The sequence below is a fragment of the Piliocolobus tephrosceles genome, chromosome 12, assembly GCF_002776525.5.
Source record: "Piliocolobus tephrosceles isolate RC106 chromosome 12, ASM277652v3, whole genome shotgun sequence".
NCBI classification, from domain to species: Eukaryota; Metazoa; Chordata; class Mammalia; order Primates; family Cercopithecidae; genus Piliocolobus; species Piliocolobus tephrosceles.
In genome coordinates, this window is record NC_045445.1 from 106,605,397 (window position 1) to 106,626,338 (window position 20,942).

The 20,942-nt window shown below is 41.6% G+C and overlaps 1 protein-coding gene across 5 annotated transcripts in view; it reads left to right on the forward strand.

Moving 5' to 3' along the window:
* CASK (calcium/calmodulin dependent serine protein kinase) overlaps window positions 1–20,942 on the forward strand; it is a 408,963-nt gene that overhangs the window by 265,021 nt on the left and 123,000 nt on the right. For all 5 annotated transcript variants that reach the window (XM_023202786.2, XM_023202787.2, XM_023202789.2 and 2 more), the window contains 2 exons: window positions 741–863; window positions 20,387–20,470. In XM_023202786.2, the coding sequence (XP_023058554.1) occupies window positions 741–863; window positions 20,387–20,470 (207 nt within the window). The remainder of the gene's footprint in view (window positions 1–740; window positions 864–20,386; window positions 20,471–20,942) is intronic.

A 20,942-nucleotide genomic window follows, 5' to 3' on the forward strand; every position in this document is an offset into this window, starting at 1 on the left:
AAAAAAAAAAAAAGATTACAGGCGAGAGCCACCATGCCCAGCCTAAATCTGATCATTTTTAAGCACCATTTTGATTAATCATGTACGGCTCCATTTATGAACTGAAATTCTCTTAAAACATTTTCAACTGCATTTATACATGTAGAATCTAATTTTAGTTTTTAGTATTTCAGTTGTCTGCCTTATCAAGTATTAATATTTAAATAATTCTCACAGGTATATTAAATGTCTACATTTCTCTTAAACTTTTTTTTTTTGAGACGGAGTCTCGCTCTGTCGCCCAGGCTGGAGTGCAGTGGCCGGATCTCAGCTCACTGCAAGCTCCGCCTCCTGGGTTCACGCCATTCTCCTGCCTCAGCCTCCCCAGTAGCTGGGACTACAGGCGCCCGCCAACACGCCCAGCTAATTTTTTGTATTTTAGTAGAGACGGGGTTTCACCGTGTTAGCCAGGATGGTCTCGATCTCCTGACCTTGTGATCCGCCCGTCTCGGCCTCCCAAAGTGCTGGGATTACAGGCTTGAGCCACCGCGCCCGGCCTGCACAAATTCTTACATAGTAAAGAACAACAGAAGAATTGCATTTGTCCTTTTCTTCCTTAGAATGCAAGGCTTTAGAATCAAATTTCTGCTCTTTGCTCTCAGAATTTTATTCACATTGAAACAGTATAGGAATATTAAATTATAGTGAATGTTAATGTCTCACTTAAGGTAACTATATAGTTTTCCTTTCCTCCTCCTCAGATGAATCCAAGGCAGTGGAGCCATATCTCTGAAAGTGCCAAAGACCTAGTACGTCGCATGCTGATGCTGGATCCAGCTGAAAGGATCACTGTTTATGAAGCATTGAATCACCCATGGCTTAAGGTACATGAGCATTCACAGGTCACCTTCTACACTTTGTCTGAACACTTCCAGTGACAGGAATGCATTGCTCTGTGAGATGGTCCTTTTTACCTTTTCTTTTTCCTGAGCAGTTTTCATTAGTTTTTTCATCTTGTTTGCTGTTCCTGCATATCATCTGTGAACATCTGAATAGAAGACATACCATTTGAGTGTCATGCAGCTATCAGAGGTAAAAAACTGGATTAAGACAGAATATATCAGGGGAAGGCCTCTGTTCTCTGCCAACATGTGTTCCAAAGATATGCAACATCAACAACTGAAATAATACCATGTTATAATAAACCAATTATCTTTATTTTGGGTGTGACTGTGTGTTTTATAGCATTAACTATTTTTCAGTAGATACTAGATATGAATTTACTGTGTTAGGAAAACGGCAGTTTTTTTTTTTCTTTTTTAGACAAGGTCTGACAACATCGCCCAGGCTGTAGTACAGTGGCACCATCTCTACTCACTGCAACCTCTGCTCTTGGGCTCAAGCGATCCTCCCACTTTAACCTCCCCAGTAGCTGGGACCACAGGCATGCAGCACCACACCTGGCTAATTTTTGTATTTTTTGTAGAGATGGGGTTTCACCATGTTGCCCAGGCTTGTCTCAAACTCCTGGACTCAAGCGATCTGCCCACCTCAGCCTCCCAAAGTGCTGGGATTACAAGCATGAACCACTGTGCCCAGCCAAAAGGCAGATTTTAAAAGTTCCTTTTATGTCCGATCTTGCCAGTGAGTATTAAGGAAAATTATAACTTGGGACAGCAATGAAACAGTACTTTTTGATTAAGACATTATACAGCCCAATAATTCCAGGCAGTTTTCACTTTAGAGGTTAGAAAACTAATGCTTGGAGAGGTTAAGAATTTGCGCCAAGTTGGCCGGGCACGGTGGCTTATGCCTGTAATCCCAGCACTTTGGGAGGCCGAGGCCAGCGGATAACAAGGTCAGGAGTTTGAGACCAGCCTGGCCAATATGGTGAAACCCCATCTCTACTAAAAATACAAAAGTTGCCGAGTGTGGTGGCGGACACCTGTAGCCCCAGCTACTCGGGGGGCTGAAGCAGGAGAATCACTTGAACCCGGGAGGCGGAGGTTGCAGTGAGCCAAGATCGTGCCACTATACTTCAGCCTGGGTGACAGAGCGAGACTCCGTCTCCAAAAAAAAAAAAAAAGAGAGAGAGAACTTGCACCAAGTCACAGAAGTCAGTGGTGGAACCAGGATTCTAATTCAGCCTGCCACTACCCTTTCATCTGTCCACTAGATCCTATCCCTTTTTATTTGACCACATTGACCCAACAACTTCCTCCCTTCCTGCATCATCAGAGTTCTCTCTCTGTCAGATTTAACATGCTATAGTTTATTTGTATTATACACACACTTAATATAGACATATGCCTTCTCCTGACCCTACAACCCCTTCCAGCTTTTGCCCCTATTCTTTGCCTCCCTTGACAGCAATTCCTGAAAAGAGTTGTATAGACTACTCACATTGTCCAATTTCCCATTCCTTTCCCATGAACCCAGTCTAGTCAATATCACAATCTTACTTATTGCACTAAAACAGCTCTTGTCAAGTCACTACTGACCTTCATATTGCTAAGTCCAATGTTCAAATCCCAGGGCTTGTTCTTGGCCTGTCAGCAACATTTGGCATCCATCCTTCTGAAACACTGTCTTCTCTGGGCTTCTGGGACACCTGCTCTCTTGGTTGTCCTTCTACCTCTCTGGCTGCTCCTTCTCAGATCCTGCTGATTCTTCCTCATCTCCCCTCTCCCACCTCTTCACACTGGAATGCCATAGGCCTCCATCCTTGCTCCTCCTCTTTTTCTCTATTGAAACTGAAAAAACTCAAACTACTCTCACACCACACAGCAACAATCAATACAGAAGACTTCCGTGACCCGAGGTGTGGAGATTTCTCCCCACCAACAAGCAAGCAATCAACTCTGCAGCAGTCTGCAGCTGGGTGTCCTCCCAACTAAATTCAAACACTATCTACCTGGAGATAGCATCAGATCCCACAGATTGAGGGCTCAGTCCCACAACCCTCACCTCTTCAGACACCAGTCGTAAGTCCAGGCCACTGAAACTTCTGCCAACCAACTACAAATTGCGGACACCACAGCCTCTTCTTCTCTGGGGTTGGTTAATTTGCTACAGCAGCTCACAGAACTCAGGGAAACATTTACTTATGTTTACCAGTTTGTTACAAGGGATATTACAAAGAATATAAATACAGAGATGCATAGGACAAGTTATAGGAGAGGAGGGGAGCAGAGCTTCCATACCCTGCCTCAGGCACAATACCTTCCAGGAACCTCCATGCGTACAGCTATTCAAAAGCTCCCCAAATTCTGTCCTTTTGGGGTTTGATGGAGGCTTTATTACTATAGGCATGATTGATTAAACCATCGGCCATTGGTGATAACTTAATCTCCGGTACCTCTCCCCTCTCCAGAGATTGAGGGATAGGGCTGAAAGTCCCAACCCTCTAATCCTGCCTGGGTCTTTGTGACCCCATCCTGAAGCTGCCTAGAGGCTGCCAGCCATCAGACATCTTTGGAGTTTCTGAGGATTTTAGGAGTTGTATGCCAGGAAATGAGCTAGAGGACCAAATATATATTTCACAGTATACCTCTGGTCTTCAAACCCGGATTCCTTACATTAAAAGAATATAGGCCAACATGGTGAAACCCCATCTCTACGAAAAATACATAAATTAGCTGGGTGTGGTGGCGGGTGCCTGTAATCCCAGCTACTTGGGAGGCTGAGGCAGGAGAACTGCTGGAACCCGGGAGGCAGAGGTTGCAGTGAACCAAGATCACGCCATTGCACTCCAGCCTGGGCTACAAGAGCGAAACTCTGTCTCAAACAAACAAACAAACAAAAGAAATATAAAAGAATATATAACTCAAAAGACACTGCCACATTACTGGAATCTCCGTCAAGCATTAATAATTAGTTCAGTCCAGCATCATAATGTGTGAATAGGTCTTCCAGCATGAGGCCACTCAGGTTCGCAGGCTTTCCATTGATCTTGTCAGGTTCTAAAAGTAGGAATGGTCTTGGTTTCACCCTTTCAGAAACCTGATATCATTGAGCTAAGAGACAGTAACCTTTCTTGCTTTGAGTCTCTTTCAGGGTGTTAATGTAATGTAATAATGGACTTCCCTGAATTCATAACCTATTTATTTATTCCTTTACTCTCAGCTGTTAATTTTTTTTCCTCACTTTATTAATAACCTTTGGAAGAAACATTAGAATCAACATGGTGCTGGTCTAGATGGCAGGCAGCAATATTAGTCTAGTAATTACCTCCTCCTTAGTCCACTCCCATGCAGGGAGACTAAGGTTACATAGGTGCCAATTTAATGGACCGTTTTTACCACCAGGCAATATAGCCGCATTCACGATTAACCCATTTTGCACAACTCACCCCCATCAGGTCCTTAGGAATTCTGACACGAGGTTTAAAAACATAGTTACAATTTCTTGTTCAGGAATCATCCCTGGTTCTAACACTGGTAGTTATGGCTCTGGTCCTAGAACCACTGCATAGGGAGGGGCGGGGGGAGTTTAGGTAATATGGAAAAGAAGGAAAGAAAAAAAGTATAGTCATTATATCAGCATACTCCCCTCTTGTCAAGAATTGCATAGTCATACCAGCATCCTCCACCACCCTCTCTTTCCCAGATCAATCAGAAAAACAAAAGAATATCTAGTGGGGACACTCCTTTAGCCCCACTCATGTTAAGTGTGAGTACACACTGGTAAAGGCAAATAAGCCAGCCCTTCTTGCTTTCATCTCCCCCTGATTTAGACAACCAATGTTTTTACTGCCCATTTTAGTCTCTATCAGACTGTTACTCTGAGAAGAATATCTCTGCCCACTGCTGGAACATTATGGGCTGTACTGTATGTTCTGTGGCCTGAAGAAATGGTGTTCAGCTCTCCAAATCTGTGCAATATCTTCTGTCCTGGCTTTTTTATGGCATTCTCATAATTCACATCTTCCACCGGGCAAGCAAAGCCCAGTCCAGAATCAGTGTCCACTCCTGTCAAAACCCATTTGTGGCCTCCCAGGGCTACCAGAATCAGCCTCACTTGGCCAGCTTGTTCAGGGCTTTCCCACCAGGAAATCTGCCCCACAGCCATGAGCAGTGTCTGTCTCTTTTGCTGGCAGACAGAACAGTTCTTACTGGCATTTTGTGCCTGAGATGGTGCAAAAGAAACCTGTCTAGATGCAGGCCATCTCTGCACTGTTGCAGTACCCGTTTATCCACTCATTTCATGGACCCAGGTAGCCACTTCAAGGGAGCACGCAGGGTTCTCTGCTTGTCAGTGTCAATCAATGTCAATCCGACCCCAGAAAGAGGCTCTTCTGATGGGCATCGACATATTCTACTTATTGCACTCCTCAAATTTCCATAGGGCCATTCTCCATGTGGGCATCCGTTTAATAAATAGACCAGGTTTCCACTGCCCTTCTGCTTGATCTTGTGACAAGGCCACTGGTGACTGTCCATGAGTCAGTAAAAAACCAAACATGGGAGCTTTTGCTATTGTTCATTTCTTCAGAATGCAATTCAGCCACCAAGCTAATTTGATCTTACCTTCTCTGATCAAGAGTGGCATCCTTCCAAACAGGATTGTTCACCTTGGAACTATCATCCACACACCAGGCAGCTCTTTGTTGGTCAGTTGAGAGCTGTTCACGGGGCCCCGTCCAAGGGTCAGTAGAATCCCGCAGTTCCTCACACAGTTCCAGAGTCAATCCTAGGGAAAAAGAGGCTCCCTGCTTGAGAGTATTTCCTCCTTGCACTTCCCAGGGAGGATGCTCCTGTATAAACCATTTTCATTTTATTATGGAACTATTCTGGGCACTGCCATCCCATTTGAATGTTTCTCTGACATCATGTGAGAAAGCATGGGTATTTCAAGTGTCAAGATGGCATTTTATGTCCTTCAGTCACAGGGGTAGTTTCAGTTAATGTCACATTAATGCTTGTTACATAGCAAGGTAGTAAATGCCCCCAAGTGGAAATTCTCTAGTGCAAACTCCCAGTAGTTGTCACTGGGAGATGCTCACAGACTTGGGCCATAAGCCCCAGTAAACACCCTGCAAAGGGCGAGCTGATGGAGAATTTGTCCCTACTAGCACTCCAGCTTCTCTGCTCCACACTGTGTGAGCTCAAGCAATCTTACTGGTGCCTAGTTAGCATGTCCAATTAATATTTGCTTGAAGTGCAGATTTATATTTCTTCTGTTTTACAATACTGAATAGGGGAAGTGTTCCCCACCCAGTCATAGTTATCCAGTTCCATAAAATGTTTAGGTAAAGGAGACATAACTTATTTATGTATATCCTGTTTAAACATTCCAAATCTCATACTCCTATCAACCCTTACTTTTACGCTTTTCTTTTTTTTTTTTTTTTTTTTAAAAAAAAAAAGCATTGAGTCCCCAACAGCGGGTTGAGCCGAGGGACCTTGCTCCTTTTGTCAATCTTTGTCTTGATTAACTTGCCTCAACATTACCCCAAGTAATTGTTGGTCAGCTTTCTCACTGTAATCTCTGCCTTCTGACTTTTTCAATTTCTCCAAACTGGGGTGAATACAGCAAACCTGTTTGGAACCCCTTAACATTGGGAGAACAGCAGAGGCTCCCTACCAACCTTTGATAGTATTATATTGAGATCTTTGTTTTAACCCCATCGATTTCCACTTTATTCATCCCATTTCTTTTTATTTATTTATTTATTTATTTATTTATTTATTTATTTATTTATTTTTTGAGACGAGAGTCTTGCCCTGTCACCCAGGCTGGAGTACAGTGGTGCAATCTCAGCTCACTGCAACCTCTGCCTCCCAGGTTCAAGCAATTCTCCTGCCTCAGCTTCCCTAGTAGCTGGGATTACAGGTGCCCACCCCCATGCCTGGCTAATTTTTTTGTATTTTCAGTAGAGACGGGGTTCCACTATGTTTGCCAGGATGGTCTCAACCTCCTGACCGTAGGTGATCCACCTGTCTCAGCCTCCCAAAGTGCTGGGATTACAGGTGTAAGCCACTGCATCCGGCCCTATTCTTCCCATTTCTTAATAGCCCTCTAAAGATTCCACCCTGCTGGGATGAGTCCCATGATTCTCCTCTTTGTTTTTTCTTAGTTTCACCCAATCAATGTTTCTTCATTCACCTTATTTCTTAATAACCATTTAAACTTTCCACCTTCCTGGGATGAGTCCTGTGACTCTCCCCTCTGCCTTTCCCCAGTCTTTTGTTAATTACAGTCATGTTTTCATTGGTGCCCATACAAAAGAGGCTCCCTTAGCCATAGCATTTACTACAACCAGAGCAATGGATGTATTCAGTGAGTAAATATCCCAGTCATCATAAGGCCAGTCCCACATGGCCTGCATAGGAACCAAATGAGCTGCTTCACCTGGGGTACTCCATTTGGCATTTATAGGTAGAGTTGGACAGTCTCTACCTTCTCAGGGTGTACAGACCTTACAGTGGCTTTTATTCCATTCACTAGGCTGACTGTTCCCTCAGGAATAACTTCCTCTGCGTACGAATCACATTATACCCATTGTTATTGTTCAATAGTGAGCTGTGGGTCCTGCATCAACCCAAACATACCTGTCCACTCTGCGGCATTTAAAACCAAAGAAAGTGCTCTCACAGTCCATTTTAATAAAGGATTTTCAGTAAACTGATTATACCAATCTATGAAATGAGACAATTTCCTCACACTGTACCCTCTGGTTTCAATAGTTTCTTGGTTTTGCCCTTCTCTCACATGAACTACCGTCATGGTAACCACAGGTAGGAGAGGTACTGTCATCCCTGTATAATTTTTCCTTTGGGGGTCAGCTTGGAGACTAGTGGCCTGGGCTCAGACAGACTGAAAGCTGAGCTTGTTCTAGCATCAAGGCCTCATCCAGCATTTGTTTCATTTCCGTTCAGCTATTACAGACAACCACCACCAAGGGATTGAATATTTCACCTTTTTCTTTCTAGTTTGCATATCCTTATGCATCCAGTGAACCAACTCCCTGAGTTGGATCCATCTCTAAATTCCACTGGTAACTTTTACCTTTAGTAATTGATTGCAGCACAGTTGCAGCTCCAAACCATGGAAGATCACGTAGTCTACCCAGGAGTCAAAGGTTCCTCATCTCCCACCCTTTCATTCTTTCTCTTCCCAAACCACATATTTCTGTGAGCCAGGGCCGTTGTAGCAAACCCTACTTCACTGACACTAACTGAAGGTGGAAAAACTCAGAACTGTTTTCCTCTGTTCTCACACCACACAGCAACAACAATCAACACACAAGACTTCTTTCACCAAATGTGTGGGGATTTCTCCCCATTAAGAAGCACGTAATCAGCCCTGCTGCTGGGTATTCCCTAATTCAATTCTGACACTATAGTATCACATCCCACAGATTGAGGGCTTGGTCCCCAAGGCCTCCCCCTTCCCACCCTTCCAGACACCAGTCACAAGTCCAGGCCTCCAGAACGTCAGACTGACTGGCTACAAATCAGAGATCCTACACCTGCTCTTTGAGTTCCATTAATTTGTTAGATCAGCTCACAGAAGTCAGGGAAACACTTTAACCATTGTGTTATAAAGAAAATTACAAAGGATACAGATGAAGAGATGCATTGATGGAGGTGTAGGGGTGAAGTGGGAAGCTTCCATGCCCTCTGTGGATACACTGCCCTCCAGGAACCTCCATGTGTGCAGCTATCCGGAAACTCCCTGAACCCTGTCCTTTTGGGTTTCTACGGAGGCTTCATTACCATTGGCCATTGGTGGTCAACTCAACCTTCAGCCCCTCTCCCCTCCCTGGATGTTGGGGGTGGGGCCAAAAGTCCCAACCCTCTCATCCCTCCTTGGTCTTTCCTGTGACCAGCCCTCCTCCTGCAACTGCCTAGGGGCTGCCAGCCATCAGTTAATTATTAGCATACAAAAAGATAGCCCTTACACCATTCTAAGGATTTTAGGAATTGCATTCCAGGAAACGGAGTTGTAGACCAAATCTATATTTCACAATATCACATCCATCTACGCTCCCTGCCCTTGAAGAGCTCATCTAGTTTTGATGGCTTTAAATGCTGTCTGTACAACAGTGACTCCAGAATCCAGGCCTCTCCCTCTAGGTATTCTTTCTTAATTCTCTATACAGTTTGGCTTCCTGACACTTGACTCATTTCACCCCTTCCTACTCTCCCTTCTTACTCCATTCCCATCATATCGGCCTCCTTGCTGTTCTTCAGACTGCAGGCACATTTCACCTCAGCACCTTTGCATGACCCTTCCCTAGAATACTCTTCCCTCAGATATCATGGCTTGTTCCCTCACCATCTTCAGGTCTTAGCTTAGGTATCAGCTTCTTAGTAAGACCTTTCCTGACTACCCTATTTAAAATGTAGGGGAAGGAATGCCACCAGTATTCACTATCCCCCTTCTCCTGCCTTATTTTTCTCTATAGCATCTGTCACCCTAAGACATACCCATATGTTACTTATATGTTTATTGTCTGTCTACCTCATAAAATATAAGCTGCGTAAGTGTAGGGATTTTTGGCTCTTGGTTCACTTCTGTCTAGCACCTAGAATGTATCTGGCATGCAGTAGGTGCTCAATGAATATTAGTGATTTAATCAATGAATGAATGTTCATTTTATTATACCATGCTACTTCCTCATATTATGCAAAACAATAAAATATTTTAAAAGTAGATTAATAATGTATCTTAAGGCGATGACATGGAATAGTATTACAGGACAATTTTGAGATTTCAGTGGATCTTGATTCTCCTTAAGAATATTACTTCTCAGCCTGGACAACATAGGGAAATCCCATCTCTACAAAAATAAAAATAAAAAATTAACCAAGCTTGGTGGTGCGCACCTGTAGTCCCAGCGACTCAGGAGCTAGTTATTCCTGATTTCCCCCAGAAAAGAGTAGCGAATAATTTTTAGATACTTTCTTTGTTTTGTTTTGTTTTTTGTTTGTTTGTTTTGCCCTCCCAGATATATAATGAACAGTTTAGAGGTAATTCCTATTTCTCCTTTACTTTTCTCAGTTTCTCCATAACAGGGATCTTTTGTTCATTCAAAGCTAGTTTAAATGCCAAATAACAATGAAAATGGCAGCCATTTTAGTCATTTTTCAAATCTTTTAGAAGATAGTTTTAACATTATACAGTACCTACTTACAGTGACTTTCAAAGCTTATCTTGGCTAATAGCGTATTTATTTTGTTCCTACCAATGATTATAGTTCTTGTTCTAAGTAATTTGAGCTTGATGCATAATAAATTTCTAGCGTGAAAAAGACAAAAAAAAAGTCAGTAAACTTAAAGGAAAAAGTTTAAGACGGCTCTTTGAGCTGAGTATCACATGCCATGTCTAAACAACAGTTTAACTTCGCTACTTATGTTATCTGAAGATGGAAAAACTCAATTAGAATGTTATTCAGCTGGTATGAGCAGGCTTATGTTATATTTCAGTATTTGTCCATGTGTATTTGTAAATCATTACTGTGGATGTAAGAGGGATTTTTTTAGAATGGTTGAAATTTAAAGATGAAAACCTCCTGGATAACTTGCAAGTTGAAGAAATAAAATGATACTGGTTGCAGTGGCTTGAGCCTACAGTCCCAGCTACCTGGGAGGCTGAGTAAGTAATTAGAGTAAGGTGGGAGGATTACTTGAGCCCAGGAGTGAAAGGCTGCAGTGAGCTACAACCATGCCACTGTACTCCACTCTGGGAGATAAGAGCAATACCCCGTCTCCACAAAAAGAAAAAAAAAAGGAAATAACATAAAGAAAAACTTTGTAATGAAGGCTACCCAAAGTCATAATACCATTGCTTTGTGTCAGAAAAAAAACAAAAAACAAAAAACAAAAACCAGGCATGATGCCGTGCACCTATAGTTCCAGCTATATAATTTTTTAAAGTTCACAGCCACTGCAAAAGCATGCCAAATTGTAAAGACCATCGATACTAGGAAGCAACTGCATCAACTAACGAGCAAAATAACCAGCTAACATCATAATGACAGGATCAGATTCACACATAACAATATTAACCTTAAATGTAAATGGGCTAAATGCCCCAGTTAAAAGACACAGACTGGCAAATTGGATGAAGAGTCAAGACCCATCAGTGTGATGTATTCAGGAGACACATCTCACATGCAGAGACACACATAGGCTCAAAATAAAGGGATGGAGGAAGATCTACCAAGCAAATGGAAAACAAACAAAAGCAAGGGTTGCAATCCTAGTCTCTAATAAAACAGACTTTAAACCAACAAAGATCAAAAGAGACAAAGAAGGCTGTTACATAATGGTAAAGGGATCAATTGAACAAGAAGTGCTAACTATCCTAAATATATATGTACCCAATACGGGAGCACCCAGATTCATAAAGCAAGTCCTTAGAGAACTACAAAGAGACTCAGACTCCCACACAATAATAATGGGAGACTTTAACACCCCACTGTCAATATCAGACAGATCAACAAGACAAAGTTAACAAAGATATCCAAGAATTGAACTCAGCTCTGTACCAAGCAGACCAAATAGACATCTACAGAACTGTCCACCCCAAATCAACAGAATATACATTCTTCTCAGCACCACATCACACTTATTCCAAAATTGACCACATAGTTGGAAGTAAAGCACTCCTCAGCAAATGTAAAAGAATATAACTGTCTCTCAGACCAATGCAATCAAACTAGAACTCAGGATTAAGAAACTCACTCCAAACCGCTCAACTACATGGAAACTGAACAACCTGCTCCTGAATGACTACTGGGTAAATAACGAAATGAAGGCAGAAATAAAGATGTTTTTTGAAACCAATGAGAACAAAGACACAACATACCAGAATCTCTGGGACACATTTAAAGCAGTGTGTAGAGGGAAATTTATAGCACTAAATGCCCAAAAGAGAAAGCAAGAAAGATCTAAAATTGACACCCTAGCATCACAATTAAAAGAACTAGAGAATCAGGAGCAAACACATTCAAAAGCTAGCAGAAGGCAAGAAATAACTAAGATCAGAGCAGAACTGAAGGAGATAGAGACACAAAAAAACCCTTCAAAACATCAGTGAATCCAGGAGCTGGCTTTTTTAAAAGATCAACAAAATTCATAGACTGCGTGCAAGACTAATGAAGAAAAGAGAGAAGAATCAAATAGACGCAATAAAAAATGATAAAAGGGGATATCACCACAAATCCCACAGAAATACAAACTACCATCAGAGAATACTATAAACACCTCTACACAAATAAACTAGAAAATCTAGAAGAACTGGATAAATTCCTGGGCACATACACCCTCCCAAGACTAAACCAGGAAGAAGTTGAATCCCTGAATAGACCAATAACAGGCTGTGAAATTGAGGCAATAATTAATAGCCTACCAACCAAAAACAAGTCCAGGACCAGACGGATTCACAGCCGAATTCTACCAGAGGTACAAAGAGGAGCTGGTACCATTCCTTCTGAAACTATTCCAATCAATAGAAAAAGAGGGAATCCTCCCTAACTCATTTTATGACGCCAGCATCATCCTGATACCAAAGCCTGGCAGAGACACAACAAAAAAAGAGAATTTTAGACCAATATCCCTGATGAATGTTGATGCAAAAATCCTCAATAAAATACTGGCAAACCAAATCCAACACCAGCAGCACATCAAAAAGCTTGTCCACCACAATCAAGTCAGCTTCATGCCTGGGATGCAAGGCTGGTTCATCATACACAAATCAATAAACGTAATCCATCATTTAAACAGAACCAAAGACAAAAACCACATGATTATCTCAATAGATGCAGAAAAGGCCTTCGACAAAATTCAACAGCCCTTCATACTAAAAACTCTCAATAAACTAGGTATTGATGGGACGTATCTCAAAATAATCAGAGCTATTTATGACAAACCCACAGCCAATATCATACTGAATGGGCAAAAACTGAAGCATTCCCTTTGAAAACTGACACAAGACAAGGATGCCCTCCCTCACCATTCCTATTCAACATAGTGTTGGAAGTTCTGGCCAGGGCAATCAGGCAGGAGAAAGAAATAAAGGGTATTCATTTAGGAAAAGAGGAAGTCAAATTGTCCTTGTTTGTAGATGACATGATTGTATATTTAGAAAACCCCATCGTCTCAGCCCCAAATCTCCTTAAGCTGATAAGCAACTTCAGCAAAGTGTCAGGATACAAAGTCAATGTGCAAACATCACAAGCATTCCTATACACCAATAACAGACAAACAGAGAGCCAAATCATGAGTGAACTCCCATTCACAATAGCTTCAAAGAGAACAAAATTCCTAGGAATCCAACTTACAAGGGATGTGAAGGATCTTTTTAAGGAGAACTACAAACCACTGCTCAACGAAATAAAAGAGGACACAAACAAATGGAAGAATATTCCATGCTCATGGATAGGAAGAATCAATATCGTGAAAATGGCCATACTGCCCAAGGTAATTTATAGATTCAATGCCATCCCCATCAAGCTACCAATGACTTTCTTCACAGAATTGGAAAACACTACTTTAAAGTTCATATGGAACCAAAAAAGAGCCTGTATTGCCAAGACAATCCTAAGCCAAAAGAACAAAGCTGGAGGCACCACACTACCTGACTTCAAACTATACTACAAGGCTACGGTAACCAAAACAGCATGGTACTCATATCAAAACAGAGATATAGACCAATGGAAAAAGAACAGAGCCCTCAGAAATAATACCACACATATCCAACCATCTGATCTTTGACAAACCTGACAAAAACAAGAAATGGGGAAAGGATTCCCTATTTAATAAATGGTGCTGGGAAAACTGGCTAGCCATATGTAGAAAGCTGAAACTGGATCCCTTCCTTACACCTTATACAAAAATTAATTCAGGATGGATTAAAGACTTAAATGTTAGACCTAAAACCATAAAAACCCTAGAAGAAAACCTAGGCAGTACTATTCAGGACCTAGGGATGGGCAAGGACTTCATGACTAAAACACCAAAAGTAATGGCAACAAAAGCCAAAATTGAGAAATGGGATCTAATTAAACTAAAGAGCTTCTGCACAGCAAAAGAAACCACCATCAGAGTGAACAGGCAACCTACAGAATGGGAGAAAAGTTTTACAATCTACCCATCTCTGACAAAGAGCTAATATCCAGAATCTACCAATAACTCAAACAAATTTACAAGAAAAAATCAAGCAACCCCTTAAAAAAGTGGGTGAAGGATATGAACAGACACTTCTCAAAAGAAGACATCTATGCAGCCAACAGATACATGAAAAAATGCTCATCATCCCTAACCATCAGAGAAGTGCAAATCAAAACCACAATGAGATACCATCTCACACCAGTTATAATGGCAATCATTAAAAAGTCAAGAAACAACAGGTGCTGGAGAGGATGTGGAGAAATAGGAACACTTTTACACTGTTGGTGAGACTGTAAACTAGTTCAACCATTGTGGAAGGCAGTGTGGCAATTCCTCAAGGATCTATAACTAGAAATACCGTTTGACCCAGCCATCCCGTTACTGGGGATATACCCAAAGGATTATAAATCATGCTGCTATAAAGACACATGCACACGTATGTTTATTGTGGCACTATTCACAATAGCAAAGACTTGGAACCAACCCAGATGTCCATCAATGATAGACTGGATTAAGAAAATGTGGCACATATATACCATGGAATACTATGCAGCCATAAAAAAGGATGAGTTCATGTCCTTTGTAGGACATGGATGAAGCTGGAAACCATCATTCTGAGCAAACTATCGCAAGGACAGAAAGCCAAACACCACATTTTCTCACTCACAGGTGGGAATTGAACAATGAGAACACTTTGACACAGGGTGGAGAACATCACTCACCAGCACCTGTCATGGGGTGGGGCGGGGGAGGGATGGCATTAGGAGCTATACCTAATGTAAATGACAAGTTAATGGGTGCCGCACACCAACATGACACATGTATACTTATGTAACAAACCTGCACGTTGTGCACATGTACCCTAGAACTTAAAGTATAATAATAATAAAAAAAATGTATAACATGAAAAATAAATAAAAGTAAAGCTTTTTTAGGCCGGGCACGGTGGCTCATGCCTGTAATTCCAGCACTTTGGGAGGCCGAGGCAGACTGATCGTGAGGTCAGGAAATCGAGACCATCCTGGCTAACATGGTGAAACCCCCATCTCTACTAAAAATACAAAAAAAAAATTAGCAGGGCATGGTGGTGGGCGTCTGTAGTCCCAGCTACTCGGGAAACTGAGGCAGGAGAATGGCGTGAACCCAGGAGGTGGAGTTTGCAGTGAGCCGAGATTGTGCCACTGCACTCCAGCCTGGGTGAAAGAGCGAGACTCTGTCTCAAAAAAAAAAAAAGTAAAAATTTTTAATTAAATAAAACAGGAATTATTTCTTTGATAAGACTACCAAAGAAGGTTCTGTTCACTTATTTCACATCAAAAAAGAATTTGAGTATTAGACCAAGGAATATGTTAATGTCTTATGACTGTTAAATGATATCTATTTAACACCTTTATCTCTCTGAATTAATGATACTTGGTGTGAGTATTTATTCCAACAAAAGTAGAGCATCTAAGAGTATATTTTCCTCACAGATGGTTGAGCTCTTCTCACACCCTCTGTAGCCTTAATATATAGACTGTAAAGTATATTGTCATTTAAAAAAAAAAGTGAAGCCGGCCACGGTGGCTCAAGCCTGTAATCCCAGCACTTTGGGAGGCCAAGACGGGTGGATCACGAGGTCAGGAGATCGAGACCATCCTGGCTAACACGGTGAAACCCCGTCTCTACTAAAAAATACAAAAAACTAGCCAGGCGAAGTGGCGGGCGCCTGTAGTCCCAGCTACTCTGGAGGCCGAGGCAGGAGAATGGCGTAAACCCGGGAGGCGGAGCTTGCAGTGAGCTGAGATCCGGCCACTGCACTCCAGCCCGGGCGACAGAGCGAGACTCCGCCTCAAAAAGAAAAAAAAGTGAAATAGGATATTTATATCAGGCTAATCAATTTGAATTTTGGGAAATGAACACACCAATTACACGTATTTTCCAAATCTTATATGCACAAGGGACTATGAATCATGTACTTCATTAAAGTGCAAGGCACATTACTATTGAATTTTTTCTGAATTCATGTTATATTATTATTATTAGTGTCAGGAGATACTATTTAATTCAGAAAAAACAGCCTGGCCAACATGGTAAAATTCCATCTCTACTAAAAATACAAAAATTAGCTGGGTGTGGTAGCACATGCCTGTAATCCCAGCTACTTGGGAGGCTGAGGCATGAGAATACCTTGAACCAAGAACACAGAGGTTGCTGTGAGCCAAGATCATGCCACTGCACTCCAGCCTGGGCAACAAGAGTGAGTCTCTGTCTCAAAAAAAAAAAAAAAAAAAAAAAAAAGACAAGAGATAACAGACTTTTTTTTTTAATCTTGTGATTTTACTAGCTTAGAAAATAATTTATATCATAATTGAAGCATAATTTTATTTAAAAAAATACATTTTGACTCTGTCCTTACCCGTCTTTCCACATCACCTTAGTGAATGGTGAGCAAAAAAGGTGTTTGCTAAAAATAGAGTTCACAGTCAGATATGTAGTAAACTTAAACATATTTGCAATATGTAAAGAATCCTCAGAACTCAATAATGAGAAAACATACAAACAACCCAATTCAAAATGAGAAAAGATTTGAACAGATACTTCAACATAGAACATATATAGATGGCAGATAAGCACAGGCAAAGATGTTCATCATTAGTCATTAGGGAAATGCAAATTAATGCCACAATGAGATACCTGTACACATGTATTGGAGTGGCTAAAATAAAAAAGACTGACCATACCAAGTGTTGACAAAGATATAGAACAATGGAAACTGATACACTGTTAGTAGGAATGTAAAATGGTATAACCACTTTGGAAAACAGTTTGGCAGTTTCTTAAAAGTTAAACATACTCCTATCATATAGCCCAGCCATTCTACTCCTTAGTATTTACATAAGAAAAAGGAAACACGTCTTCATACAAAGACATTAATGTTCATAGCAACTTTATGTGTAATAGCCAAAAAATGGAGACAACTCAGGGTCCGTCAGCAAGTGAAAGGATAAATTATGGTACATGCATACAGTGGAATACCACTCAGCGTTAAAAAGGAATGAACTATTGATACATGCAACAACATGGATAGATTCAAAATCATTATGCTATATGAAAGAAGCTGGACAATAATGAGCACATACTATATTATTCAATTTATATAAAAGTCTAGAAAATGCAAACTAAGTGACAGAAAGTAGATCAGTGGCTGACTGGGAATGGGGATGGGGGCTACAGAAGGGCATGAAGATACTTTTGAGCATGATGGATGTGTTCATTATCTTGATCACAGTAATGGTTTTATGGTTGTCAATATATGTCAAAACTTATCAAATTGTACATTTTAAACATTTGCAGCTTATTGTATGTAATTATACCTCAGTAAAGCTTTTTGGAGAAAACAAAAAAATATATATTCAGAGTCTATCTCTCTTTCACCCTTTTTATTATTTCCAACTGGTTTCATCCACCATCATCTTTCACCTGGATTACTGCAAAAGCCTCCTGACTGGTCTTCCTGCTTTTTTTTTTTTTTTAAAAAAAAAACCCTCATCTCCTTCCAATCTATTCTCGGCACAGCCACTAATGTTTCTTTAAAGTTGAGGGTTGAAGGCTGGGCGCCGTGGCTCACGCCTGTAATCCCAGCACTTTGGGAGTCCAAGGTGGGCAGATCAGGAGGCCAAGAGATCAAGACCATCCTGCCCAACATGGTGAAACCCCGTCTCTACTAAAAATACAAAAATTAGCTGGATGTGGTGGTGTGCACCTGTAGTCCCAGCTGCTCGGGAGGCTGAGGCAGGAGATTCGCTTGAACCTGGGAAGCGGAGGTTGTAGTGAGCCGAGACTGTGCCACTGCATTCCAGCCTGGCGACAGAGCCAGACTCCACCTAAAAAAATAAGATAAAATAAAAGTTGAGGGTTGAAAATTTACCTATTAGTTCTCTAATTGCTCTGACTTGGACATCTTGTACTATGTTGAGTAAAAGTGAGGGAAAAAAAGAAAAATTACCTATTGAATACAGTGTTCACTATTTGAGTGATGGGTACACTAGAAGCCCAAACCTTACCATTATGCAATATAACCATGTAGCAAACCTGCATGTGTAACCCCAGAATCTATAAAAATAAAGTCAGATCATGTCACTCTAGCTCAAGACCCTCCACTGGCTTCCTCTCCTACTCAGAATAAAAGCCGAAGGCCCGCATGCCCTACCCCAGCCTTGCCATCTCTCTGATCTGATCCACTATTCTCCTTGACCCCTTCACATCACTTCACATACATTAGTCTCCTGGCTACTTCTTGAAAATTCCAGACATACTCCCTCCCTTGGGCCTTTGCATTGGTTATTTTCTCTGCCTAGACCACTCCCTCACCTCTTCTAAATGTCACTTTCTCAATTGGGCCTACTTTGACCACCCAATTTGTTTTTGTTTTTTAGAAATGAGGTCATGCTCTGTTGCCCAGGCTGGAGTGCAGTTGCAGTCATGGCTCACTGCAGCCCTGACCTCATGGGTTGAAGCAATCCTCAGCCTCCCGAGTAGCTGGGATGACGTGCATGCCACCACACCTGGCTAATTTTTTAATTTTTTCATAGAGACCGGTTCTTGCTAGATCTTGAACTCCTGGCCTCAAGTGATCCTCCCATCTCAGCCTCTCAAAGTGCTGGGATTACAGACATGAGCCACCACACCCAGCCAACCACCCTATTTTAAATTTCAATGTACCCAATCCCTCCTACCTGCTTCACTTTTTTGCCTTATTCCATAGTACTTTTGACATACTCTATAATTTACCTTTTTGTGTTTTCTCACCTTCTTGCACTAGAATATGATCTACATGAGGGCTGGAATCTTTGTTGGTTTTCCTTGTGTATGCCAAATGCATAGGACAATGCATGGCATATAATCAGCTCTTGAAATATTTGTGAAATTAATGAGTACTTATAGCATATGAATCCTCAAGATACATTGGCAAATTAGAGTAGGACCAAAGTGAGGAGAAGGGTAAGAAGAGGTTTAAAATATACATGACGGGCCAGTCACAGTGGCTCACATCTGTAATCCCAGCACTTTGGGAGGCCAAGGTAGGAGGAACCCACGTGAGTCCAGGAGTGCAAGACCAGCCTGGGCAACATGGCAAAACCCCATCTCTACAAAATATACAAAACTTAACCAGGCATGGTGGCACTTGCCTGTAGTCCCAGCTACTCGGGAGGCTGAGGTGGGAGGATTGCCTGAGCCAGGGAGGTTGAGGCAGTGGTGAGCCAGGATCTCACCACTGCACTCCAGCCTGGGTGACAGAATGAGACCCTGTCTCTAAAAATATATAAATAAATAATGGGGGATTCATTTATTTTTGAAACAGGGTCTTATGCTGTCACCTAAGCTGCAGTACAGTGGTGAGATCCTAGCTCACCACAGCCTCAACCTTCCAGGCTCCAATAGTCTTCTGCCTCAGCCTCCCAAAGTGCTGGGATTACAGGTGTGAGCCACCACACCTGGCTTGCAGTGAGCTATGATGAGACCATTACACTGCAGCCTGGGCAACAGAGGAAGACCCTGTCTCAAAAAAAAAAAACAAACAAAAAAATAAAATAAGTGTGTCCTAATTGGAAGAGTCTGTAATTGTTATAGTCCATGACAATGTAGAACGCTGAATCAGTTGTGGAATTGATTTTTCAAATGCTTGTTTTACCTGGCAAATACATCAAAGGTAACTTGAGGCCAGGCACAGTGCCTCACACCTGTAAATCCCAGCATTCTCGGAGGCCGAGGTGGAAGGATCGCTTGAGCTCAGGAGTTTCAGACCAACCTGGGCAACATAGCAATACTCCTTCTCTATTAAAAAACAAAAAAGATTAGCCAGGCATGGTGCACTTATATCCCAGCTACTCAGGAGGCTGAGGTGGGAGGATCACTTTCAGCCCAGGGGTTCAAGGTTGCAGTGAGGTATGATTGTGCCATTGCACTCCAGCCTGGGCGACAGAGTAAAACCCTGTCTCAAAAAAAAAAAGTAACAATGCCTTTATAATAATTACGATTTGTTATTTTAGCCATATGTATGAAATTTATGTGACCTATTATTTCAGCCCTTTATTGCTGAAAATGAAATATTATTTTATTACTATCAGTTTAACCTTAATGTCCCTCATTTCAGATTGCTTACCAGTATCATGGAATAAAATCTCCAATCTAACATTCAATCTGAGTTTTCTATTTAAGACTTTTAGCTTTATTATTTGTTTTAGATTAAGCTTCTGCACTTTTGTAAACGGTTATATATGTTCATTATCTTTCATCTTACATAGGAGCGGGATCGTTATGCCTACAAGATCCATCTTCCAGAAACAGTAGAGCAGCTGAGGAAATTCAATGCAAGGAGGAAACTAAAGGTAAATTAAACAAATCAGCAAAAAAGCCAAGCAGATATAGTTAATGATCATGTTTTTATTCTGTTTTGGTGCCCATAAATATGTACTAATGCTGGCCATTGTTTTTGTTATAGCTAAATTCTCATTTCCAAAAATTACCACCACTTCAATAAGATTTTGGCTTTTTAAATTTTTTTTTTTTTTTTTTTTTGAGACGGAGTCTCGCTCTGTCTCCCGGGCTGGAGTGCAGTGGCCGGATCTCAGCTCACTGCAAGCTCCGCCTCCCGGGTTTACCCCATTCTCCTGCCTCAGCCTCCCGAGTAGCTGGGACTACAGGCGCCCGCCACCTCGCCCGGCTAGTTTTTTGTATTTTTTAGTAGAGACGGGGTTTCACCGTGTTAGCCAGGATGATCTCGATCTCCTGACCTCGTGATCCACCCGTCTCAGCCTCCCAAAGTGCTGGGATTACAGGCATGAGCCACCGCACCCGGCC